Source organism: Pseudorasbora parva, chromosome 15, assembly GCF_024679245.1.
Source record: "Pseudorasbora parva isolate DD20220531a chromosome 15, ASM2467924v1, whole genome shotgun sequence".
Lineage (NCBI taxonomy): Eukaryota > Metazoa > Chordata > Actinopteri > Cypriniformes > Gobionidae > Pseudorasbora > Pseudorasbora parva.
In genome coordinates, this window is record NC_090186.1 from 3,857,132 (window position 1) to 3,884,913 (window position 27,782).

Genomic DNA, 27,782 nt, shown 5'->3' on the forward strand with positions numbered 1-27,782 from the left:
GAAAGGGTCCGTTTGTGACGTCAGCGAATGTTAGCTACGTAATTGCACCATTAGATGGCAGTGAAGATTGCCTTTATGAGTGAGTAGCAAAGACTTTTATATTGAATGGAAAAAAACAAGGAAACAAGGACGTTGTTTTTACTTTAAACAACTCCTTAAGACACAATTTATAAATGTGTGTTGGTTCATTACTAGATCTAGTGATGTTTCAGAATCAGCAACAGAGGCTTGGGCTCAACTGTTAAACCGTCAACTTGACATCTAAATCCGTGGCTGAAGGAAGTAGTTCCTCATAAAAGAGGGTTTTAAAAGACACTCCATTGTTGTTGTTTATTTATTTACCCACGTGTGCCATTGAACTGTTGTATAAACACAATATCACACCCGTGTGATATGGCTGTATATCACTGATTACCGACAGCACAATCACAGCCGTGCTGATATACAGCCATGTCACACTGCTACTCGTGTGGTATTGCTCACATGTGTATATATGGTGCTCCTAGCTTTTTTAAGTTGGGAGCACCAGTGCTAAAGCAAGTAAAAAAGTTAATTTCAAGCCCTGTGCTGTGTGTAGTTATGTAGAAAGTTTAAACATACCTAGGTTGACATCTAGCGTTTTATCATTGAACTGCGACTCAATGCTGTGTGGAGACAGGAAATCTGCCAAGAGCTGGCTGTTACTCAGTTCAGGATGATGAAGCAGTTTCTATAGAAAACACACAGAATTCAAAAAAATAAATGACAACATTAAATTACATTAAATGAACACACTTGAGGGCTTTTCACACTTGGGTCATTGTAAACCCAGAGAAAATGGAATCCTGTGCTATCTTGCTTCACGTTGCTCATAATGTACCTGGGGTTAATTAATTCTGGGTATTCATAAATTACATTCCTAAATCCTAGATTAACATCCTTGTTTGCAAAATTGTAGGTGTCAGTGTCATTGGACGCCATCTGTTTACATAAGAGCTCTAACATTGGGCACCCTCACATTACACTGTTGACTGTGCTAAGGTTTATTTTCTCAATGGACCTTTCAGACCATAAACGTAAGAATGAAACTTCTTTAATCCAATTGATGCATTTTCTGCTGACATTTGAAATTTTTCTTATCAAACAATGTAACAACTTTTTATAAAACACAGCTTTTCTGTGACTGTACAAAGCACGTGATATGAGGCACATGAACATTCACAAAACAGGTTTAACACCTCAAAAGTGGTGCCAACCCTTTTTGGGGTCTCATATCTCAGGGTAAAAAGCAGTGCTAACTCCGCTTCTAATTTACAAATGTGAAATGGTAAATTACCCGGGGTTTACAATGATGATAACCCAAGGTTAAGCATAGTGTGAAAAGCCCTTCAGTGTAGTGTAAAAGCCAATATTATTGTGTCTGTCTCTGTGTAAGTCCCTGGTTTCACAGTCAATGCTTAAACATATAGTCCAAGACTAAAAGGCATGTTTGAGCAATTTGCACTGATATATCTTAAAATATGTCTGTGCCTTTGTTTTGCCTAAAGATACACACCAGTAATGTTTATTTTAGGGCCGGGACTTTAACACGATAATTAAGATTAATTAATCATGGGACTTTAACGCTTTAATTAAGATTATTTACACAAAAAATAAATAACATTATTTTAATCACACTTATTTTTGCACCGCGGAACATTTTTCAATTAATGAGTTTCGACGGACGGACCGATTATACTGGAACACCAACTAGCGTTCACGAGTCACGACAACAACAAACCATAGTGAACATGAGCGAAGAAGCTGATGAGACCGCTTTTCTTGGCCCCGTGGATTGGAAATTTTGCTTTAAAAAACGAAAGGATGGCAGCGTTGACAAGAGCATGGTTGTGTGCAAGTTATACAACAAGGAATTAGCGTATCACCGCAGCACATCGAGCCTCAAATATCACAGATATGCTTTTGCTACACTTAATGGCAAACATTGCACTGGTCTGCTGGACTGAAATAAATGAACTATATTTTGTTGATTAAGCTTATGTATTCAGTCATTATTATGGTATACTAAAAATACATGTGACAAATTACTTCTCACTGTTCTCAGATCAAATATTTATATGCAATTAAAATGCGATTAATTTCGATTAATTAATTACAAAGTCTCTAATTAATTAGATACATTTTTTTAATCGAGTCCCGGCCCTAGTTTATTTATAAGGCACGTTAACTTAAATGCCCTTATATTGAACTAAGTCCTAATTCTAAGCCCTGTTTGTGAAACCAGGCCGAATTATTACAACATAGGAACATTTGCTGATTTAATGTAATGATATTTTTCTACCTTGTTAAATATCCATTCAGCATTTATCTAGTTTAAATGTTATAACCATCCCTGCTAGAGATCTTGAGCTGGTAATTTAGTACTGATTTCAATGTAACCCTATGGCAGATGGATGATGTGTATGCTTTGTTAATAAGATGAAGCAAGTGTACAAAAGGTCAAGTAAATTACCTGTAAATACTCCTCAAATTCACCTCGTTTGGAGGACAGGAATTCATAATTCTTTGGTCCAATGATTCTTTTGGAAGGGAGCTGTGCATCCTGGAATGGGCCTGTAATACAAAATCAAACTTGAGAGAGAAATAACCAAAGCATGAAGGCTCAGTCGTGAAGAAAGAGATGATAATCAACTTTACCATGAAACTCTGTGAGTTTAGATTCGAGCACATAAAACTCCACGTATCTTCTGTACACAGACCAGTTCTCTGTCTCATGCCCCACTGCAAAGCAAAGAAGAACTCTGGTCTCGCATGACATTGGCATAATAAAATATAAATGTGTAAATTTAGTGTAAATGTAGCTTACCATTCTTTCTGTCATGGCGCTCCACATCGATGCAGAAGACTGGATTGCGCTCTTTCTTAACCTCGTCCTCAAAAAAATCCACGTACGGGATAGAAATGGTCCAAGCGGAGAGGTTGCGCAATGATCCCGGCGTTCCAACCCCCTCCGCGGGCATTGGAGAGTCGTCTTCAAACACCATCACCGCCTCCTCCACCTGACCGCACAGAACAGAGAACGTTCAGCCAGAGATTTCAACCACTTTTAGCATCAAAATGGATTCCCGTGCCATTTATAATGCATGTGTATACAATACAGTTAGTCCACGGCTCAATACATACATCGTTTTTTAACCACGGTTTTCGGTTCGGTTCGGTTCTAATGGCTAGTCACATCAGTTTTTTGCTATTCTATTCTTAAAGCTACACTGTGTGATATTTTCCCTCATCTAGCGGTGTAAAGGTATATGACTATTTAGTGAATAATAGTTTCTGTTCCTCTTAATTCTGATTTCGTTTTAACTCCTACGGTAGCCCATTACCTGTCGAGAAGAAAGCAGGCAATTGGCATCCTTTTTAAAATCGTTGCTCCTCATGAGCTCTTTCCATCTCGGAAAGGCCGCGCCAATATTGACTTTTGTCTTGTTGATTTGCCTGTTGCGTTGCCATCTTATTTCTCTTTTCCGCTTCCTTGGCGACTCTGATCCATATCCTCGAGAATAAGAGTGATCCTCCATCAGCAAAAGACTTTCAAAAAGGCTTTCAGGTTTTCATATAGCAGTCTCAAGCAATCCCCCTCTTCACATTCGACACGGTTCCATGGAGTGTTAAAACGCGAAAGGCGAAGCTTGAATTTACGGGTATGTCCCTCTTTGGCTAATGTACTTTCAAGATGGAGGAGCAACATGGCGACCGGCATTCGAACCCCTCACCCGTATGTGTTTTCAATGGCATATTATAAACTTACGAGAATACTTTATTACTTGCAAGAAGTAAATATACATTAATGAGCACATATATTTTTGAAAGAACTAAGTGTTTTTAGCTAAGAATAAACTAAAAAAGTTACCTTTAAGCAACAGGAACAGCAAGAGGTTAAGGTTTTGTTGTTGTGTTAACATTAAAGCGATAGTTCACTCAAAAATTAAACCCCTGTCATCGAGAAATGAACACAGGTTTGGAACATTATTAGATTGAGTAAATAATGACAATTTTAGAGGTGAATGATAAATGTAGCTATAATTCATTATAAGCATGGGCTTCATAGAACATATAATTCTCCGACATGATTTGGGGCGGCATTAAAATAAAACATTTCACAACGTTTCTGACACTGGGATCCTTCTGAAGTCTGTAAAGAGACGCAAATGAGCCTAGATGAAAGGTAAATGATTAAAGCTAACGTTAAAGCAAACATTCTTTCACTCATCCTGTTGTCGGCAGACTCAAGTGTGTGAAGTGTGTCAGAAACTGAAGGCACATCTGTATCCAGTTCAGTCATTATAATGGCTTCCATTTGCTTATGTCGCGACACATATCTGGTGTAGAGGTCGACCGATTCATCGGATTTGCCGATTAATCGGCAACGATAGCTGATTGGTGGAACAACCGGTTATCGGCAAAAATCAATACCGATAGTTTTTCCGGTTTGCGTCCATTGCGGGAGCAGCTGAGAAGGCTGCTGTCATTACACAGTAGCCTACGAGAGCGCTGAGAAGGGTCTGCTGGCATTATATAGCGCGAGAGCGGCCTCTAGAGGCCAAATTAAAAACTATCACTGATTGTTTACATTAACACGTGAGGCTTCGCGCTTTACTGCTCACGCTGACACATCTGATGCGCGTTTAAAACACCAACAGAGAAACGGTATGAACACAGAACACTTCAGTACATGTTGCCAAATCATTATAAAGTAATTGATTTGTTGACTAGATGCTTTAGCAGGGGAAGAACAGCAGTATATGTACTTTGTCGTCGAGGCTGACAGGACGCTAATATTAGCAGCAACGGTTACCTCAAGCATTTAAAACGATGTAACTGAGAAACTTTTTTTGATGTGAGAAACTGTATCATGCACCCAACAGAAATAATAACGCATTAGACGTCAATACATATGTTGTTATTTTTCTAAAAAAGCGAACTGTTTGGATTTATATCAGGGTATCTGCAGGTTTTACCAAGTCAAATTTAAGACTTTTTAAGACCTTTTTAAGACCATTATGAATAAAATTTAAGACCTATATTGGGCAATAAAAAAACATGCATAAGAAATCCAGAATCACTCAATTACTTAAACTTATATTATTTAATTTATTTTAAATTGAACAAAGTATTAGTGAACTTATTCATAGCTCAATCCCACCAGGATTAGCATATATATATATTAGGGCTGGGCAAAAAAAAAATCGATTTTTCGATTAATCGGTTTTTAAAATCTGGTCGATTCAGAATCAATTCTCAGATGCCATGAATCGATTTTTTAAAATATGTATTTCCGCTAACATTGAACATAAGCTTAACGTAAATCTAATTACTAGTCTTCTCCACTAGATGTCACCCATTTGCCTTGCGTGATCTTACAAAGGAGCAAGAGGCGCACATCATTTATCCATTCAGTGTTTAAATGGCAGCATCCGGTGCGTTGTCGCCTTTTATAAAGCTGAGGTGAAATGCTGTAGTAATACTAAAAATCTGCGGAACCATTTAATGTGAAAACACTCACACAGCCGAGCACACACACACACACACACACAGCCAATCACACAACCGCTAAAAATAATTACATAGGCCTACACGCGAATGCTTGCCTTGCATTAGGATCAAACTTGAGCAGTCACTTAAGCACGTACGTTAGCCATTATAGACATATTCAAATTATAGTCCATATACAGCGCAGGATCAATAATTCAAACCCTATTAGCTTATATTATAAACAGATTTCCTCTAATAATAGTTAGTCCACAGTCAGCTTAAGTCAGTTAAGGTATTGTTGTCCATTACCACGACAACTACTCACCCATAGACTAAAAAAATAATGAACGCATTTCTCATGTATGAAAAGTAAATTTGCACACATGAGCAGCAAAATTGCAAGAAAAGCTTGTCGTGTAGGCTACTGAAAATTGCTATAAAAAAACATCCAATATCCTAGCTTTTTATGTTTTAGAATAAATATATCAAAACATCCATAAAATACTTCTCAGATAAATTTTTTAAATAAAGTTGCATCAAAATTGTATTTAACAATTGCATGGATTTGAAATATAGAGATGTGTTCTGTTTTAATGTACTCAGGTGTACCTAAAATAAAAAGTTTAACATATATGATTGTGGCTCTTCATTTCTTTTTAATTACACATTTATGTTCACTGTTCTTTTTTATAAATACCTATAGTATTTATTAAATCTATATTCATTTGAGTTGAATCAAAAATCGAATTGAGAATTGAAATTGAATCGATTTGAGGACTTGTGAATCAAAATCGAATCGAATCTGAACATCTGAATCGATACCCAGCCCTAATATATATATATATATATATATATATATATAATTTTTTTGTGGTGGTCACTATCATACATTTTTATTTTTTCAGAACTAGGATGCAACATTAACCATATTATTATGTTAGATGCACAATGATCACACATGGCAATAAAACTAACAAAATGCATGAATCTTGTTTGGTAGGCATATTACAAAAACAAAAAAGGCTGTTCCAGTAGTGCACTATCTATCTTTAATAACACGATCGCTTGGGGTGGGAAATATGACCAACATCTTAAAAGTAAACAAGAGCAATAAGCAATTGCTTAATATAAGTAAAACGTTGTAATTACGTAATCAAGTAATAAAATATATACTTATAAACAAATGACAATAGGAAAAATAAATACAACATAAAGATGCATACAAAGAGGAACACTCCATTGTTTTTAGAAATAGGGCTTATTCAACTTCTTTTGGATAAACCCCATTTAGATATTTTGGCAAATACATTTGTCTCAGTGCATGCATTGTTTTAGTTTGGCAGGGTCGCCGCTAGCTTAGCTTAAAATGCATTTCCCCACATATCTAAATGTAGCAAAGTAGAATAAGCCCGATTTCTAAAAAAGTTGGAGTGTTCCTTTAAGTGTAAGTGCTGTTTTCCCCGTTTGTGTTGTTGCTAAGCTATATTAGTTTGCTTTCACTTTGTGAGCTTAATGCCCAAATCCAGTACTTACTGACAGTTCCCAAACGTTTTAACTCAAATCAGGATATAGACATATCATAATGTGTATATTTGATCGTTCAAGAGTAACGTTAGGCTAATGAGCCTAAAAATAACACATTCAATACACTCGCGCGAGCGCTGACAGGCAGCAAACACATAACGTTACAGTCTGACATCGGAGTTCGGCGTTTACATCACTGTTATTAACTCTACTTAGTGCAATCGGGAATATTATACTTTTATGTTGTCATTATGCAAGATGGTGAGAAAGATTCGCCTTCGCGTTCATGATCGCGGAACTGCAAGAACCGTCAGATTCAGCTGAAGAATAAAATCTGTTTTATGCGTCTGTGGGGTACGATCAGAAAGAGGCTCGTGCCAATAACACGAAAGCTGATTGGCTGCAATATAAGTGGCATGCTTGCCTAATTTGTAGTTGTAATAGAGCGAACAATAGTTGGTCTAGCGAAAGAAAGAACTACAAACACCACGGAACAAACACACACACACATACACACGTGCTCGCGTGCTGCGGGAGGCGAGAGCGTTTCAACGAGGTAGCGTTACATGGACGTAGGAAAATTAAGACTATTTAAGACCTAGAACGCAATGCTTCCGCGAATTTAAGACTTTTTAAGGCCTTATATTTTGATTCTGAAATTTAATACTTTTTAAGACTTTTTAAGACTCCGCGGGGACCCTGTTATATGAAATGATAACACTTAATATAATACAATAATATTCAATTTGTAACATTAAGTAAGTTTAATAAATGCTGTAGAAGTATTATTCATTGTTAGTTTTATCTGTTAACCTTTTTATGCACTATGAACTAACATGAATTATTAAGGTAGAATTGTATTGATCGAATATTAATTCTGCTGTAAAATGTACATTACATAATGCATTTAGATCATGTAAGCTAGCTAAATAAATACATCATTGTTAACAAATGGGATTTGCAGTCTGTTACCTGACATTTACATACATATTTCTAGGTTATAGCTTAAGAAACATTTATTTGTAATATTTTAATGTTTTAGTTATTTTCTGTCAGAACTCATTTTAATATTTTCATATTTACATATGAAATTTAACACATTTTCATGGTTCAGTACTTTTTTTAATTTCTTGTAATAAAGTTCAGCACTGCTTTTTTTCCTGTTATTTGATGTATTATTATTATATTTTAATCTAGTATCTTTTTAAAAACTATCGGTCGATTAATCGGTTATCGGCAAGCGAGATCCAACCTAGCTATCGGTATCTGTAAAATCCACTATCGGTTGAACTCTAATCTGGTGTAGGCAAATATCAGCTGTTAAGAAACTTAACGCCAGTGGGCGGAGCTTATGGTGTGACAATGTATCACTATTCGTTGATGTCTTGCTCTGGAGGCGGGCATATGCAAATGTATTTAGGTGTGATGTCACAAATCCCACAATTTCAGAACGAGCTGTTTTTGGAGCTTGACTAAAATTTATGTTTTGTTCAAAATGAAGAGGACATTTTAAGCTATGAAACTTGCAGGATGATTTAATGATACAAAGACCATGAAAGATATGTCAAAAGATCAAGGCAAATTTGACTTTTGTCATGACCCTTTTAAAATATTCTTTTTTATTTTCACATAGTGAAAGAAAATAGTTGAATAGCTTCAGCAGTTGCTGCTAGGGGCACTGAAATTGGTCCCAAACTACTAAAATTTTGGTATTGTGAAAACACTAGTTCAGTGTCAGCATGTTTCTACATCTTTTGTCTCACCGTGTCGTCTTCTCCTTCAATCATGGCATATTGTGGTAGCATTGCACCCTCCATCGTGCTGCTCTTAAACACGCCCTTTATCTTGCTGCCAATACGGCTGATCCCAAACGACTCGCCCCGCTTCGACGTGTTCCTGTACGCAAAAAAACACAGCTGTTGATTTGTGACAAATTCTGAATGGTTGCTTAAGAGAGACCAACAGCACTCTACACTGCACCAAAGTCACACAACCAATGACAGGGCCCATAATAACATGAGCACATAATCACAGGAAATGATGGGTATACCGAAGTGTCTTTAAAAAGAGCATGAGCAATACAGGTACAGGCTCAAACAACGCAAGGCAATGCAGACAGTCCAGTAAACACATGCAGCACTCCTGTTGCCTGTGCTTAACTCTGACCAACTTTACCTCCAGAAAACAATTTCTGACAGGCAAACTGATCTAAGATTGGCAGCAACTTCCACCCCAGACTTACTTCCCGGGGAGGGCTGGTAATACTGTAGGGCGACGTGTTAAGGCAGGTGTGGCTCTGGAATTGACCACTGGGGACCTGTAGCCAGTGACATAATTCCTGGCCAAAGGGATGCTGTCAAGTCTAAATGAAGCAAATAAGCATGCCAGCACATGTGATGGGGGAAAAAAAGAGATGCACATCAGCACTAAAAGGACAGCTGGAGATGGGAGAGGACATATTCAAATGCACATCAAATTGCCATTAGTTACTAGTTCATTTACATGAACACTTGAAGAAGAAAAAAAAGCAAGTCGGCAGGTAGTTTCAGCTTCAGATAGCACACCCACAGTCCATTTTGCTGACTGCCTAACTCAATTGCACACAAAACTGAAAAACAATTTGTACGATCCAGTCAGAATTCGCAACTACAAAGCAACATCCATGAGTCCGAATATCAGTGCGCCAGAAAACAAAACAGTTTTTATGAAATAAGAGCTTCTGAGAAAGACTTAGGTGCTGGATTTGCCAAAGTTTGTGGGGTCAGAATCAAAGCTTTTCCACAGACTGTTTTAATTCAGGTTCATAGAAACATGCAAACTACTGTAGCTTTTTCCAAGGACTTTGTGTTACATTTTGTTTTCATTCTGTGTAATAATCTGATCAGAAATTAATCTAAATGCTCAAAATGCTATCACTACAACTCTCATTTGCTATTCTGCACAGAAGTTCGACTCAAAAACATGCAACTCAAGAACTGACGTGAGAGTTGATCAGTCACCATTCATGTCCGTAGTGATAAATGGCAAGTTTTGCGTGGAAACGAAAATGTCCTGTCGTACGTTTGCTTCATAAACGAGTCCCAATAAGTCTACATGCATTTCTGCTAGTGTTTTCTGAACTGTTCTTGGCCAGAATAAGATGGTAAATTATCCAGACTTGATGTCGCCACAGGAACTCAAAGCCGTAGTGGCCGCACTAACAGCAAACTGATCTAATGGACTGACTACAGTTGAATGATGATTATCTCAAAAGAAGAAATTAGAAAACTTTCCATGTTAAAGAAGCTGGAGCCTCAGAGCCACAACTACCTATTACAGACCAATGGTTGTTCAAAGGTGTCGACCAGCCAGAGAAAACTTTTCTGGAAAGCCGTTTTCCAAATGTCAGTCAATCACAACCTGACTAAAATCCTGCCTTTTATTTCTAAATGATAACAATTTTAGATATGAAAAAAAAAAAAAAAAAAAACACTAACACTATAAGTGCACCCAAGAAAACATTATCAAACTATACTAATTATACAAACTCAACTATTAAACAATGCAGTTCATGACCCCTTTAACACTTTTATTTGATGGTTTATAACTGTGAAGCTGCTTCGAGACAATTTGTATTGTCTTCCAGAAAACAGTTCAACCATCTTCTCTATTTTTTTGTTCAACCCTCAAATATGTCAAGATTTCAGCCAAATCTGATGATTGTTATGATATTCCAAACAATTTTTTGGGGCGTTTTGAGTTTAGAAATGGATGGCTGATATAACAGCAAGCTTTTCACACTGTCAAACCTGTGTGTAGTCTGACATCCAGCTGGAAAAATTGGCAGAAGAAAAATGTAAAAACCATCTCCTAGAATCCTTCTAATGTGACAACAAAGGAACCAAATGAAAAAGCCTGAGCTCTGAGGTTTTTGATTATAATATCTTCATACGGAATAGGGCTGGGCAATATAACTGAGGGGGAAAAAATATTATATTTGATAATATTTCCTGTAGTGGGGACCAAAAGTCTGAGATCACATGGGAAGTCTGGTATTTTATTCATTAAATCATTGAAATTATAAGAAAGTTTTAGGATTTGGACATTGTTTCTTGTTTCCATTGAATCACACCAGACGTTCTCAGAGTTCATGTCAGCTTGATTAAACATGAGGAGATGATAATAATTCTCAATTTCATATCCACAGTATTTTTAAATTCAACTTAAAACATAATTTTTCAGAAGTGGTCTAAGACTCTGAACCCACTATACATATGGTATATTTTGTAATGATAAACATTTGTCCTGAAAAGGCATAAAAGAGTTAATATTAGTGTAGCATATAATTCATTTCATACAGTAAATATTAAGGTAAAAATGTTAAAATCATCATGATATTTACTATATTCATATTGCCGCCAAAACAATATAGAATTGATTGTAAATATCTGATATATTGCCCCTCCTATCAAAAAGTCTAGATGTTTTTCATGACCTTGAGGTGCGTCATATGGCTTTCAGGCAGCTTTATATGGCATGCAGTGAGAGCACTGGACACTTGAACCTCAACAAATACACTTACCTTAAATCATCCATACTCAAATTCCTGGAATAACAGGCAAAAGGGGTTACCATCTGCCCTGCATGTCTCTCACTGCTACACATAAACATGTCTATATGAAGTGAATAATACTCACTCTTTGATAATGAAGCACATTCATGTTGTATGAGCTCACACAGAATATACAGCAAAGAAAAGTGCCATTTAACAAGGTGTAAATAGGCATGAAAATTCTTGTTTTATGGAACCCATTCAATATAAAAATACAATAATAATAATACATAATTTAAATATTTGTTTTATTAAAAGAAAAATGTATTACTTTATAAAACATGTATTACATATAAAATATATGATATTCCCCCAGTATCAGTATTGTGTGTATCGCTCCACTTGTGACGACTGTCATGGTGGTCAAACAAATCCACAGTATTTTTTTTTTAGTTTTATATATATATATATATATATATATATATATATATATATATATATATATATATATATATATATATATATATATATATATATATACATATATATTTAATTTTTTTATTTTATTTACCAATAATACTGATATTGTGTCATTGAATTTAGTTTTAAGAGTTTTTAGGTGAGAATGTAGTTATTTAGTCCTCAAATATGACTCATATATAAACCTAGCGCATGATTTACAATTTGTTTAGACGCTGTCAGCATCTGTTCAGCGCTAATGTACTAGAGATGGGCATTTTTGTCAATTTGTCATTTTGATCATTGATACTCGAGTACTCGTGGGGCGGGGCATGGCCATCATGGAGATACTGAAAATACTCTTACAAAAATTAACATGTGAACAACATCTGACAAGAAAAAATAACTGCTAGATTACGACGCATCAATGTTTTGGAAAAAGAAACATCTAAAAACAAAATGACAGTCTCAAATAACCCAGTCAATAATGTCGGGCACTGCATTTGAGCTGAAGCGGTGAATAAACACCACCCTGCAGAGCTTTGCTGGTGGATTAATAAACTCAACCAAAACGTATCCTATATTAGATTAATCAAAACCTATTGCAACTTGCATCTGCACAAAAGGATGCGAGTGAGCACGTAAACCGCACTAGTTTGGTGTAACTCTCGTTGTGGATTTCCTTTAACAGCTGATACACGGGGAACTAAAGCACAGAGAATTTACATTCTATCACAATTTGTTCTCATTATAATGGTGTGTATATGACAGATTGGCGCTGCACATCTTGCACTGTATTTCATGATCAAAGTGATTCTAAGCATCACTTTTGTCCATTTGACTGAATTGTTTGCTTGTGTTTATTTCCTGTTGGCTTTTATAATGGCTATTGTTGTCCATTTAAATATTATTGTTCAATAAATATTGCTTTATATAAATAATAATATGCTGTGAGAAAGGGTCCGTTAGTGATGGTGATATGGACTCACATTATTACACCATTAGATGACAACACTTTATGAGTGAGTCTCTGGTCAGAACAGGGAAGTTGCTTAAAGGACAAAGATATCGCTTTCCTCAGCGGACACTCAAACTGATTTTTATAATGCATATAATATGAACATCGAGCTAAAGAATGAATGCTATATCAGACGCAGGTAACACACTCGTTTAGTCGATCTCTCTCTCACCACAATAATCTTCACTGAAGCGAATCAGCGTTTCCTGATCTAAAGTGATGTTTCAGAATCAGTAACAGAGGCTTGGGCTCGACTGTTAAACTGTCAACTTCAGATCTGAATCTGTGGCTGAAGGAAGTAGTTCTGCACTAAAGAGAGTTTTTAAAGACACTCCGTTGTTGTTTCTTATTTATTTACACACTTGTGCCATCGAACTGTTGTATAAACGCAATATCACACCGGTGTGATAAGGCTGTATATCAGTGATTACCTATGGTCGAATCACAGCCATGCTGATTTACAGCCATATCACTACTCGTGTGATATTGCTCATATTTAGTATCGTACTGTAAAATAAAAAATACTACATAATAATAATAATAATAATATACATTTTATTGAGCACTATAGTAAAATTATAATACTAATGTTTATGGCTGTCTTCTGTGATTTCAGCTGTCAGTCTATTCATAATCAAACTATGTATGGACATAATCTTTTTGCATTTTAACTGTACAAACGCTATATTGTGTTCTGCTGCTGTGTGAGTGTAGCAACACAAGCATACAAATGCAAGAAAACTCACCTGTTTAGCTTTGAATTTCTAGCAGGAGACTCGGCACCCCAGAGCAGATGGCGAAAATACTGAGGATGAGGAACAGAGACAGATGCATGATGGACAGTTTAAACATCTTCAGCAGCTCTGAAAACACAACCCGTGGAGGTTACCTCATCACTGTGGCAGAACATGGGGGTGAACACTTTCTCCAGCAGAGACAGCACATGTTCATAAGCCTCAAAAAGACATCTCATCGTCTGGAGCTTCACCACGCCTGTATACGGCCCCTGAGCGACTGCAAGAAATGACAGAGATGGAGAGAACAATGAGAGACGGTGGCATACACTGCAAAAAGTGCTTTTCTTACTTAGTATTTTTGTCTTGTTTCTAGTTCAAACATCTTAAAATTCTTTAAAAAAAAGGAGCGTTTACTAGACAAGCAAAAGTAATCGTCTTGTTTTGGGAAGAAATAACACAAAATTAAGAGAGTATTTGCTCATTCAAACAGAAAACAAGATTATTTTTCTCACCCCACTGGCAGATTATTTAGCTTATTTTAAGCAAAAACTCTCTTCATTTTGCGTCATTTCTTCATAAAAACAAGACAATAATTTTTACTTGTCTACTAAATGTTTCTTAATGTAAGAATTTTTAGATATTTTGACTAGAAACAAGACAAAAATACTAAGCAAGAAAATCCTTTTTTGCAGTGCGTATAACATGTTGCACAGAAAGCTGTGATGAGACTGACTGTTGTGGATCTCATCTACGATGAAGGGGTCAAAGCTGATTTTGTCGATGCTCTCCTCCAGACAGTACGTCTCGTAGATCTTCTGGACCTCCTCATGCAAACGCTGCATCTCTGCGTCACTCAGATCAGGACACAGGATCCGGTCATTAAACTCCTCTACACACAAAACCCCCCCCCACAAATTTACATTCATTAACATTTTTAAACATTGCACACGTTAACATCAGGCATTGTGAACCCTTGAACAATACATGTGAACAATCTTGTAAACCAAGTTTATTCAAAGTTATTTAACATAATCCCCCTGATACTAGCACAAGGTAAAAGGAGTCATCGGACACTCTCACACTCATCTTAAGTGATGCGTGACTATAACTCACTAAGTAATTTGGCACATTGTGTGAGGATCACAACATAATTTTGTTAACCCATGCAAGAACCACTAATTATACTACAGGGCTGTTGAATGCTTAAATTTGTTTGGTTGATGAACATTCAAAATTGTGGGATTATTTTCAGGGCAATGCACGGCTAAAGTAGTTCCAGCAGGTCTTGACCGCATTACAGCTCCATATCACTCCGCCAAACGATTTTGGTTATTTCAAAGCTCCCGACAACAGCAAAAGAACCAAAACCCACACTGAACTGAACAAGCAAAGAAATATAAAATACAATAGGCTAATACTTTCCATTATAAGGGAAATAATGTTCTGCTACGCGTCGTGAATTTGGGTATGCATTAATTATATTTTTAAATGCCCATTGTCAATTATTCCTTACATAATTGGTGCCCCGTGTGAGGACTAATACACATCAGAGGTCTTTTCGGGTCCTTTTTTTTTACATACAAATTGCTTACTGCAAATATTGGGATTGGCTACAATGATCAACGCTTCAAAAACATGTTTTACAGCAAATGAAAACCTTTGACGGCCTTAACAGCGCACTCACATATACCGTCAGATATAAAATAACTTGGGAGCATCTGAAAAAAACTGTCTAAAAACTGTCATAGTCATAAGATAAAAAAAGGAGTGTAATTAGCTAAATTGGCTAAAAAAGTGATATCGCTAATACTCAGTGTATTGCCCATTTCTACTTCTTACCCGAACCCGAAGTGCATACATTCATTTTTTAACCACGATGAACACCGTAATAAGTTTAATAATGCTCACCATGTGAATCATATAGATCTGAGAAAGACCATTATACAATTATGTGCTAATAAGGACACTGATACAGCCGTACATATGGTCATGAACGCGATGACATGATGGATTATTCTGATACACAGTAGACAATGATGTGCACTGCAAAAAATGTTTTTCTTACTTAGTATTTTTGTCTTGTTTCTAGTCCAAACATCTTAAAGTTCTTAAAACAAGAAGTATTTACTAGACAGGCAAAAGTAATTGTCTTGTTTTGGGAAAAAAAAACTTTAAAATGAAGAGAGTTTTATCTTAAAATAAGCTAAATAATCTGCCAATAGGTAAGAAAAATAATCTTAATTCAAACAGAAAACAAGATTATTTTGTTTACACCATTCGCCTTATTCACCTGGCGGCCATTTTGGCCGTTGTGGGGTACACAAACCCGGAAGCTGGAATCCGATACGGTACAAATCAATAGCAGCATTCTGTTTCACTGCACTTCGTCACTCAGGAAAAAATCCAACAGAGGACAAACCTTTCACCGTTTTCCGGAGGATAAGGGATTACATGGAGAGTGGCTTAAAAAAATATCAGAAGGGATCCTGGTCGTAATTTCTGCATTTTACTACAGACGAAGTTCGAAAGACTCAAGCAATAGCAAGACTGGGACATGTCAAGTCAGCTTTATTTGGCGCTTTTACAATACCGATTGTTCCAAAGCAGCTTCACGGTGTTAAACAGGACAATATTGCAACAAAATTTGATTCGGCTGTAGTCATTCTGGAGAAAACGGTGATGTTATCAGCTTATTTAAATTTATCATATAGTGTCAACGGGGGCAGATCAGTATTATAGTTGATACAGTTAATTTACATGTGGGAGATATGTGTATGTATAAGCTACTGGATCTTCATATATGTAAAATAAAATGTCCATTTATCTAAAGAATAAAGTACAATTTTATTACACATGGATGATGTCTTTCATAACTTTACAACTTGTCAGAACATCAGAAAGAAATAAGTAATTCAAAAACATTGATAGACATACTCCTCTAGGTTTGTAAATGGTAACTATGTACATTTATTGGTATGGAGGAATACATATGGCCTGCTTGTATATTGTAAGTATGGAAAAACGTACCAGAAAAGGGCAGAACATTAGAAATTACATTAGGACCAAACTTAAAAAACATTAACAACAAAAAAACTATATACATAAACATATTATCAGTGATGCATTACATGATTTTGTTACACACAGCAGGCAGAAAGTGAGTGACACAGAATGCTGCTGCTGATTAGTACTGTATCGGAGTCCAGCTTCCGGGTTTGTGTACCCCACAACGGCGTTAGAGTTTTCAAAATGGCCGTCAGGTGAATAAGGCGAATTGGCAGATTATTTATCTTATTTTAAGCAAAAACTCTCTTCATTTTGAGTTATTTTTTCCCGAAACAAGACAATAATTTTTACTTGTCTAATAACTGTTTCTCAATGTAAGAATTTTTAGATATTTTGACTAGAAACAAGACAAAAATACTAAGTAAGAAAAGCATTGTTTGCAGTGAAGACCAACAATGAGAATGGGCAAAAAAAGTAACTATGACTTTATTCTTTCTGTGATAAACTGGCATGTGTCTGTAATTATATAGTTATATAAGGTTAGATTTGTAAAATGTATCAAGGTGCCCTCGACTTTTTTTCCTCTCTGTGGTCATATTTTAATATTCATGTGTCTGTATAATGAGTGTGTTGTAGGTCTGTTTTATTGGTTGTTGTCTCTTCCTGCCCTCTACACTCTCACTTTTCCACAGAATTAAACGGGTTTCATGACACATATTATGATAACAGAAACCCACACCTCCTCTATTTAGTTACACAGTCATAAATCGTGTGCATGCTAGCAGTGAAATGCATGTCCTCACCAACAGTCAGGCAAAACTGCAGGACATGAACCGCTCCTTCCTCCTTCAGGAAACTCATGAAGCGAAACAACAAATCCTGCTGCTCTCTGATCTCCTTCAAATCCAACTTCAACACCTGGCAGAATAACAAATAAAAGAAGCAACCGGTGAGGTTTTAGAAAAATTGACTAAACCCAAAGACTCAAAAAACACTGAAATGATACTGGAAGTGCAGTGTGGAATTCATCAAACTTTTCACTATATCTGTCTTTAGACGTCTTGATAAACCTGAAAGCGTCACCTTAAAGGGTTAGTTCAGCCAAAAATGTAAATTCTGTCATTAATTCCTCTCCCTCCTGTGGTTGGACAGCCGTCAGACCTCCGTTCATCTTCACACACAGATGAAGATATTAGTGTTGAAATCCGATGGCTCAGAAAGGCCTTCATTGACACCAATGTCATTTCCTCTCTCAAGACCCATAAAGGCACTAAAGACGTCGTTACAAAGCCCATCTCACTACAGCGGCTCTACAATCATTTTATGACCAGAATAGTTTTTGTGCGCAATTTTTTTTTAAAATAACGACTTGTATAGTGCCCGATTTCAAAACAAAGATTCGAACGGTTATGAATCAGTGAATCGATTCATGATTCGGATCGCCAAAGTCACGTGGGCTGCGTCCGAAACCTGGAAAATGCTGCCTTCGGAGGACACATTTCAAGCCAGGAAGGCATCAAGCAATGTCCAAATCTAATATTTGCTTCACTTCCTGTCTCCTGAGATACATCTGATCGATTAAGTCAGCATGCATGTATCCTTCGCTGCCTTTGATATCCCATAATCCTGTGCTTCCCATTCAGTGACAGTTGAGCTTGGAAAATAAGATCAGGGTTCTTGCAGGTTTCAGTAAGTTAAATTTAAGACCTTTTTAAGACCTTTTAAGACCATTATGAGTGAAATTTAAGACCAACACGACGCATTACTAAAAGCATTATAAATGATCTCAGAAACTGATATCAAAATACTGAGTCCGATATTTTCGCATGCGGTTTTTCGTATTCTGAAAAATTTGTTACGCACAGAGATCTTGCACACTGAGTCCGATGCGTATTAATGAATGCGTTACGGGGGAAAAACGCAAAACAAGACAAAGTGACGTCTAGTGAGGATAATTTGTTTGTCCTGAGGAGATGTGGAGAGACTCCTGTGATCGCGTAGAGTTTCCCCTCCTTATCAAGCGGGATCAAGACCGACCGATTAAAAGTGTCAGTTTGATGCTTTGCTAGCGATACTGGAGACACATATTAAAAAGAAGACCACTAATTTCCGTGAATCAATTGATCCCGAACACCTGGCAGTATGTCTATGGATCCGATCACACACACACACACACACACACACACACACACACACACACACACACACACACACAGCTTTACAGAGACTTGATGTGCTATAATTATAGCTGTGATATAATAATATTATTTGTGGTATTTTTGCTAGAATAATAATTTACGCACTTCCCAAAAAAATTTGGAACAGGTTCGATTTTCTGCGTTTTCGCATCCGTAAAAACGCATTTTGAGACGTTTTGACAACTCAGAGCCACCATACATATTATTCTAGCAAAAATGCTACAAATATTATTATATCACAGCTATAATTACAGCACATCAAGTCTCCCCTTACGAAAGGAAAATATATTTACCAATATATTTTCTTGAAATATATTTTAATATATGGAATAATATATTGATGGCATTATAAAATATATTATATATTCATGCAATATATTGGAAAATATACAAATGATTGCCGCTTTCAATATATTGCAATATATTGGAAAATATAAATATTAAATCCCATATATGTGAATATATTGCATGATATTTTCAAATATATTGCAATATATTTTTGTTTCGTAAGGGTCTGTAAAGCTCTGTCTGTCTGTGTATGTGTGTGTGTGTGTGTGTGTGTGATCGGATCCATAGACATACTGCCAGGTGTTCGGGATCAATTGATTCACAGAAATCAGTGGTCTTCTTTTAAATATGTCTCCAGTATCGCTAGCAAAGCATCAAACTGAGCCACTGAAACTGCAACTTTGAATCGGTCGATCTGGATAATCCCGCTTGATAGGGAAACTCTCCTCTCTACGCGATCACAGGAGTAACGTTAGATGAACCCAATATCTCCTCAGGACAAACAAATCATCCTCACTAGACGTCACTGTCTTGTTTTGCGTTTTTTTCCGTAACACATTCATTAATAAGCATCGGACTCAGTGTGCAAGGTCTCTGTGCGTGACGAGTTTTTCGGATCACAAATACGAAAAAACGCATGGGAAAATATCGGACTCAGTGTGCAAAGACCCATGTTCTTTGAAAACGCGCGTAGACACAAGTGCATACCAGACAAAACAACCAACCTATGATCAGGGTATCTGCAGGTTTTACCAAGTCAAATTTAAGACTTTTTAAGACCTTTTTAAGACCATTATGAATAAAATTTAAGACCTATATTGGGCAATAAAAAAACATGCATAAGAAATCCAGAATCACTCAATTACTTAAACTTATATTATTTAATTTATTTTAAATTGAACAAAGTATTAGTGAACTTATTCATAGCTCAATCCCACCAGGATTAGCATATATATATATTAGGGCTGGGCAAAAAAAAAATCGATTTTTCGATTAATCGGTTTTTAAAATCTGGTCGATTCAGAATCAATTCTCAAAGGCCATGAATCGATTTTTTAAAATATGTATTTCCGCTAACATTGAACATAAGCTTAACGTAAATCTAATTACTAGTCTTCTCCACTAGATGTCACCCATTTGCCTTGCGTGATCTTACAAAGGAGCAAGAGGCGCACATCATTTATCCATTCAGTGTTTAAATGGCAGCTTCCGGTGCGTTGTCGCCTTTTATAAAGCTGAGGTGAAATGCTGTAGTAATACTAAAAATCTGCGGAACCATTTAATGTGAAAACACTCACACAGCCGAGCACACACACACACACACACACAGCCAATCACACAACCGCTAAAAATAATTACATAGGCCTACACGCGAATGCTTGCCTTGCATTAGGATCAAACTTGAGCAGTCACTTAAGCACGTACGTTAGCCATTATAGACATATTCAAATTATAGTCCATATACAGCGCAGGATCAATAATTCAAACCCTATTAGCTTATATTATAAACAGATTTCCTCTAATAATAGTTAGTCCACAGTCAGCTTAAGTCAGTTAAGGTATTGTTGTCCATTACCACGACAACTACTCACCCATAGACTAAAAAAATAATGAACGCATTTCTCATGTATGAAAAGTAAATTTGCACACATGAGCAGCAAAATTGCAAGAAAAGCTTGTCGTGTAGGCTACTGAAAATTGCTATAAAAAAACATCCAATATCCTAGCTTTTTATGTTTTAGAATAAATATATCAAAACATCCATAAAATACTTCTCAGATAAATTTTTTAAATAAAGTTGCATCAAAATTGTATTTAACAATTGCATGGATTTGAAATATAGAGATGTGTTCTGTTTTAATGTACTCAGGTGTACCTAAAATAAAAAGTTTAACATATATGATTGTGGCTCTTCATTTCTTTTTAATTACACATTTATGTTCACTGTTCTTTTTTATAAATACCTATAGTATTTATTAAATCTATATTCATTTGAGTTGAATCAAAAATCGAATTGAGAATTGAAATTGAATCGATTTGAGGACTTGTGAATCAAAATCGAATCGAATCTGAACATCTGAATCGATACCCAGCCCTAATATATATATATATATATATATATATATATATATATATATATATATATATATAATTTTTTTGTGGTGGTCACTATCATACATTTTTATTTTTTCAGAACTAGGATGCAACATTAACCATATTATTATGTTAGATGCACAATGATCACACATGGCAATAAAACTAACAAAATGCATGAATCTTGTTTGGTAGGCATATTACAAAAACAAAAAAGGCTGTTCCAGTAGTGCACTATCTATCTTTAATAACACGATCGCTTGGGGTGGGAAATATGACCAACATCTTAAAAGTAAACAAGAGCAATAAGCAATTGCTTAATATAAGTAAAACGTTGTAATTACGTAATCAAGTAATAAAATATATACTTATAAACAAATGACAATAGGAAAAATAAATACAACATAAAGATGCATACAAAGAGGAACACTCCATTGTTTTTAGAAATAGGGCTTATTCAACTTCTTTTGGATAAACCCCATTTAGATATTTTGGCAAATACATTTGTCTCAGTGCATGCATTGTTTTAGTTTGGCAGGGTCGCCGCTAGCTTAGCTTAAAATGCATTTCCCCACATATCTAAATGTAGCAAAGTAGAATAAGCCCGATTTCTAAAAAAGTTGGAGTGTTCCTTTAAGTGTAAGTGCTGTTTTCCCCATTTGTGTTGTTGCTAAGCTATATTAGTTTGCTTTCACTTTGTGAGCTTAATGCCCAGATCCAGTACTTACTGACAGTTCCCAAACGTTTTAACTCAAATCAGGATATAGACATATCATAATGTGTATATTTGATCGTTCAAGAGTAACGTTAGGCTAATGAGCCTAAAAATAACACATTCAATACACTCGCGCGAGCGCTGACAGGCAGCAAACACATAACGTTACAGTCTGACATCGGAGTTCGGCGTTTACATCACTGTTATTAACTCTACTTAGTGCAATCGGGAATATTATACTTTTATGTTGTCATTATGCAAGATGGTGAGAAAGATTCGCCTTCGCGTTCATGATCGCGGAACTGCAAGAACCGTCAGATTCAGCTGAAGAATAAAATCTGTTTTATGCGTCTGTGGGGTACGATCAGAAAGAGGCTCGTGCCAATAACACGAAAGCTGATTGGCTGCAATATAAGTGGCATGCTTACCTAATTTGTAGTTGTAATAGAGCGAACAATAGTTGGTCTAGCGAAAGAAAGAACTACAAACACCACGGAACAAACACACACACACATACACACGTGCTCGCGTGCTGCGGGAGGCGAGAGCGTTTCAACGAGGTAGCGTTACATGGACGTAGGAAAATTAAGACTATTTAAGACCTAGAACGCAATGCTTCCGCGAATTTAAGACTTTTTAAGGCCTTATATTTTGATTCTGAAATTTAATACTTTTTAAGACTTTTTAAGACTCCGCGGGGACCCTGATGATAGGGGCGGATCTACGGTTGGGCCTGAGATTGACAGCTGCCCACCCAGTCAGATCAAATACATCAGAATACATTACGCTTAACCCTATTAGAATGCGAGTGTTGGCGCCAGCATATTAAAGCGCTATTTGACCGTAAATCCTCAACATTTGGCGTGTTTAAAAATCCTTAAAGACAAATCCTTAAATCCTTAAAAATCCTTTAAAAAAAATCCTTAAAGACAAATAGCGCTTTTTGCCAAAATATGGTTTATTACGGTAATTTCTTGCTTTCCGTTTGCCAATCGCAGCTTTCTGAAAAGCTGAAGGAAAAGTGTAAGGAGTAAAAATGCATGAAGCAGTCGGGTAAAGAAAACTAAAAGGTTTTGTTTCTGAACGGAAGTAAAAGTTTTAAGACTTTGGTAAATTAAATTTAAGACCTAGGATGAAAATCTGGGCGTTTTTAAGACTTTTTAAGGCCTTAAATGTAACTTTCTGAATTTAAGACTTTTTAAGACCCCGCGGGAACCCTGTAAGATGGCGTCCGAAAGTTGAGTTTGTTTCTCAGTTTGTGTGTAAATGAATGTTTTTAACCAATATTTTCCTCTTCTGATGTCATTTCTAGCGAGAAATGACTACTGTAGTAATTAAATATGTGTTTAGTTCTCACCAAAACCTTGCTCTATTTTGCTGTCGATCATTAGACTGCTACACTGCCTCAGAAGTCTGTCCGAAATCGTTTCGTGAGGTGCCTTTATGCACAAAACGCTGCCTTACAAGCCATTGCCTGATAAGGCAGCGAGGCAACGAGTCAGCTGCCTAGGTTTTCGTACGCAGCCGTGATTTCAGCAGTTTGACACGCGATCCGAATCATGAATCGATTCACTGATTCTTAACGGTTCGAATCTTTTTGAAATCGGCCAGTCGTTTTTTAGTTTTTTTGCGCACAAACTATTCTCGTCTCTTCATAAAATGATTGTAGAGCTGCTGTAGTGAGATGGGCTTTGTGACGACGTCTTTAGTGCCTTTATGGGTCTTGAGAGAGGAAAGGACATTGGTGTCAATGAAGGCCTTTCTGAGCCATCGGATTTCAACACTAATATCTTCATCTGTGTGTGAAGATGAACGGAGGTCTGACGGGTGTCCAACCACAGGAGGGAGAGGAATTAATGACAGAATTTACATTTTTGGGTAAACTAACCCTTTAAAGTGACATAAGCTGCACATACCGAGGATTTCTTATTGCGTGGATCTGCAAACTTCTCCAGGAAGGGCACCAGGTTAGATGGAGGATCGATGACTGGCTCAGGCTAGCCGCAAAATGACATAAAAAAATATGGAGAAATTAAGACACAGTTGTCAGGAAAGGCTGACTGAACAGTCTGTTATTGATGTGGTTAAATCACTCACTGGAGAATCATCAATGAAGATGAGCACCATGTGATTTACTGTGTCCTGGGAAAATAGTGATTTATAGATTAGATAAAACAACTATAAGATTCACATACATATCTTATAGCTTAATTAATTATAGCTGTGTTTGATACAAGCAATATTTTACCAATTTAATGCACACAAATAGTGAATGGCAAAGAGAAAATATCGATGGTTTAAAGGGATAGTTCACCCAAAAATAACAATTAGCCCATGATTTACTCGCCCTCAAGTCATCCTAGGTGTTTATGACATTCTTCTTCCAGACGAATAAAAGTCCTGGCTAATCCAAGCTTTATAATGGCTGCTGTTCTGTTTTTGAAGTCCATAAGAATGCATCTGTCCGTCATATAACTGTTCCACACGGCTCTGGGAGGTTAATAAATGCCTCAATGAGTTTGTGTAAGAAAAATGTCCATATTCAAAACTTTTTAAAGTAAAGTTCAGGCCATAGACTGTAAAAAAATATGGACGTATTATCTGTGACGTCACCCATAGGATTCTGATAAGCCGTTCTAAAGCTTAAAGTAGAGTCGAGCTGGCCGTCGCCATCTTGTGAGCGAGTCATTGCGTGTCACTCCCGGATAACAGAAAATGGGCAAAAAGGCGGGATGTGGGCGGAGCTTAGGTGACGCAATGACTACAGACGGCGGATAAATGGCTATCCACCTGTCACTCAAAGTAACCACGCCCTTAATTATGCAGAACTTTAAGGTTTTATATAACTTAAACGAATGAGTCAGAAAAAAATTCACCCCCCTCACAGTTGTCATGAATGTCAAAATTAGCCGTAAGGGCAAAAAACACAATTTGTACCAGGCTGTAAACATGTTTTTTTCTTCTGTAAAGTTGGGCATTTTAACATGAGGCTCAATGAGAATCTGCTCCTTCTGGAGCCGCTCTAGTGGCCAGTTGAGGAATTTCAGTTTACATTACTTCAATTCTGGATTCAAGAGAGATCGCGGGAGGTTGCCGCTTGGTTCAGGCCGATCGTCGTCTGTGGAAAAGTGTTGAAAGTGCCTCTCGGAGTTGAAGATGCGTACGCGACGTTTGACGAGCGTAACTGGTCTCGTAAGCCTTTGAACTGCAGAGGCACTTTCAACACTTTTCCCGTAAACTGAATACAGAAGGCGATCGGCTGAAACGTTACTTTATAAAGTTTTAAATATGGATATTTTTCATACACAAACGCATAAAGTCACTTCAGAGGCATTTATTAACCTCCCGGAGCCGTGTGGAGCAGTTATATGACGGACAGATGCAGTTTTATGGACTTCAAAAACAGAGCAACAGCAATTATGAAGCTTTAGCCAGGTCTTTTTTAATATAACAACTTTTATTCGTCTGAATGAAGAACGTCATATACACATAGGATGACTTGAGGGCGAGTAAATCATAGGCTAATTTTCATTTTTGGGTGAACTATCCCTTTTATGTCCTCATTTAAGGTAATCTGTTACACTCACAGGATCAGCCACAAAGTCCATTATAGGCAGAAACACAGAACCTGTCATGACCTCTCGAATCAGCAGGGCCAAAGATCTGAGAATGAACCACAGAGATTAAATGAGAACAGCAGAGACACATCAACTGATCCTCATCACACTGTTCACGCCTAGAGACTGGACACAATCATACGTTATTATGGGTAAAATCATTACAGACGGTTAAAATTGTTCTCAAAACACTATAAATGGCCATGTCTTTGATGGGGTCGGTAAAGAAATGAATTATTTTATTAACCAAGAATGCATTTGATTGATCATATTGATCTGTTTCCAACAAAATCTGTTCTTTTGAATTTTCTATTTAATCAAAGAATCTTGGAAAAATAATAATCAGTTTCCACAGTTTTTTTTAATTACTTTTTTCAACATTATTAATGATCAGGAATGTTTCTTGCGCAGTAAATCAGCATATTGGAAGGATTTCTGAAGAATCGAAGATGCTCAAAACTCAGCTTTGCCATCATTATACATTGCAATTTTCTATATTTCCACACAAGTATGACCCAAAACCTCATCAGATGAAAAGTAGACAAAGAGAACCCAGTCAAACAAATTAGGTAAAAAATATTTAATTTGTTATTTATTCACTGAGAAGAACTGATGTCCTGACATCTTTCGTTAAAGTTTGATGATCAGTCATCATGTGCAAAAGCCAGAGAGATATTGGGAAAATGTTTTGTGGACGGATGAGATAAAATTGGGTTTAGGAACTTTTATGTTTAAATGAGAAGCGTTTTGTTTGGAGAAATAAAAAATGCATTCCAGCATAAGAAGCGTATCCCATCTGTGAAACATGGTGGTGGTATTATCATGGTTTGGGCTGGACGAATTCGTCCTGGAAATCTGATGATGTTTTGGGTCAAATGCATGCAGAAATACAGAACATTTCGGTAACACTTTATTTTAGGATTCAATTCTCGCTATTAAAGGTTTAGTTCACCCAAAAATGAGCGTGTGATGTTTATCTGCTGACCCCAGGGCGTCCGAGATGTAGGTGTGTTTGTTTCTTCAGGAGAACACAAATGAAGATTTTTAACTCAACCGTTGCTCGTATAATGCATGTCAATGGGGTGTATTTCTATGAGAGTAAAAAACACACACACATACGAATCCATATTAAACCCTGCGGCTCGTGGAAACACATTGATGTCTTAAGATATGTTAGTATTCCCAACGCCATTACTTCAGTAGAGTAAGGTCAAAATACCGGTGCGATCATAGATATATCTACATAGATTCCTCATTCGACCGATCCGCACAGGCACTAATGAGGAATCTATGTAAATATATCTATGATCCCGCCGGGTTTTTGACCTTCTTCAGTAGAAGTAATGGCGTTGGGAACACTAGATGAAATTCGTCTGATATGAGGTAAAAAAATAACACAAATACTGTTGTGTTTCTGGCAGAAACCGATGGTTTTGTGTCTTAAGACCTCAATGTGTCGTCACGAGCCACAGGGTTTAATATGGATTCGTACGTCTGTGTGTTTTACTCTCATAGAAATACACCCCATTGACATGCATTATACGAGCAACGGTTGAGTTAAAAATCTTCATTTGTGTTCTCCTGAAGAAACAAACACACCTACATCTCGGACGCCCTGGGGGTCAGCAGATAAACATCACACGCTCATTTTTGGGTGAACTATCCCTTTAAAATTGTAGTAATATTGCTACAGAATTTTTTGTTGAAATACAGTCTTGATTAGCATAGGAGACTTTTAGAGAATACTTTTAAAAAAATCTCACTGACCCCAAACTTTTTAATAGTGTAGTGTGTGTGTGTGCGTGTGAGTGTGTGAGGTGTACCTGCAGTCTGTAGCTCTAGGGGGCATGACGTAAGGAAACAGCAGTTCTGTGAGTTTCCTCAAATACAGCAGCTCATCTTTGCGGCTCCGCAGGGCCACATGCAAATCGGCCCCGTACTCAGCTAGCGCCGCCTGCTGGAGGCTCTCCGTATTCTTCACTGCTCACACAAACACACAACATTTAAACAAAAAATAAGATGTTAAAAAAATATCACATTTATATAATGGTGCCAAAATGTAAAACGTCATTTATACTTCTACG

The 27,782-nt window shown here is 36.7% G+C and overlaps 1 protein-coding gene across 3 annotated transcripts in view; it reads right to left on the reverse strand.

Moving 5' to 3' along the window:
* Positions 1–27,782, reverse strand: part of snx14 (sorting nexin 14) — a 68,129-nt gene that overhangs the window by 24,851 nt on the left and 15,496 nt on the right. For 2 of the 3 annotated variants that reach the window (XM_067416766.1, XM_067416764.1), the window contains 14 exons: positions 27,522–27,678; positions 25,669–25,744; positions 24,179–24,223; positions 23,998–24,078; positions 17,590–17,704; positions 14,514–14,669; positions 13,933–14,057; positions 13,790–13,848; positions 11,597–11,620; positions 8,799–8,931; positions 2,846–3,038; positions 2,677–2,760; positions 2,492–2,592; positions 601–709 (listed from right to left, as the gene is read on the reverse strand). In XM_067416766.1, the coding sequence (XP_067272867.1) occupies positions 601–709; positions 2,492–2,592; positions 2,677–2,760; positions 2,846–3,038; positions 8,799–8,931; positions 11,597–11,620; positions 13,790–13,848; positions 13,933–14,057; positions 14,514–14,669; positions 17,590–17,704; positions 23,998–24,078; positions 24,179–24,223; positions 25,669–25,744; positions 27,522–27,678 (1,458 nt within the window). The remainder of the gene's footprint in view (positions 1–600; positions 710–2,491; positions 2,593–2,676; positions 2,761–2,845; positions 3,039–8,798; positions 8,932–11,596; positions 11,621–13,789; positions 13,849–13,932; positions 14,058–14,513; positions 14,670–17,589; positions 17,705–23,997; positions 24,079–24,178; positions 24,224–25,668; positions 25,745–27,521; positions 27,679–27,782) is intronic. The other variant, XM_067416765.1, reaches the window with a different exon arrangement.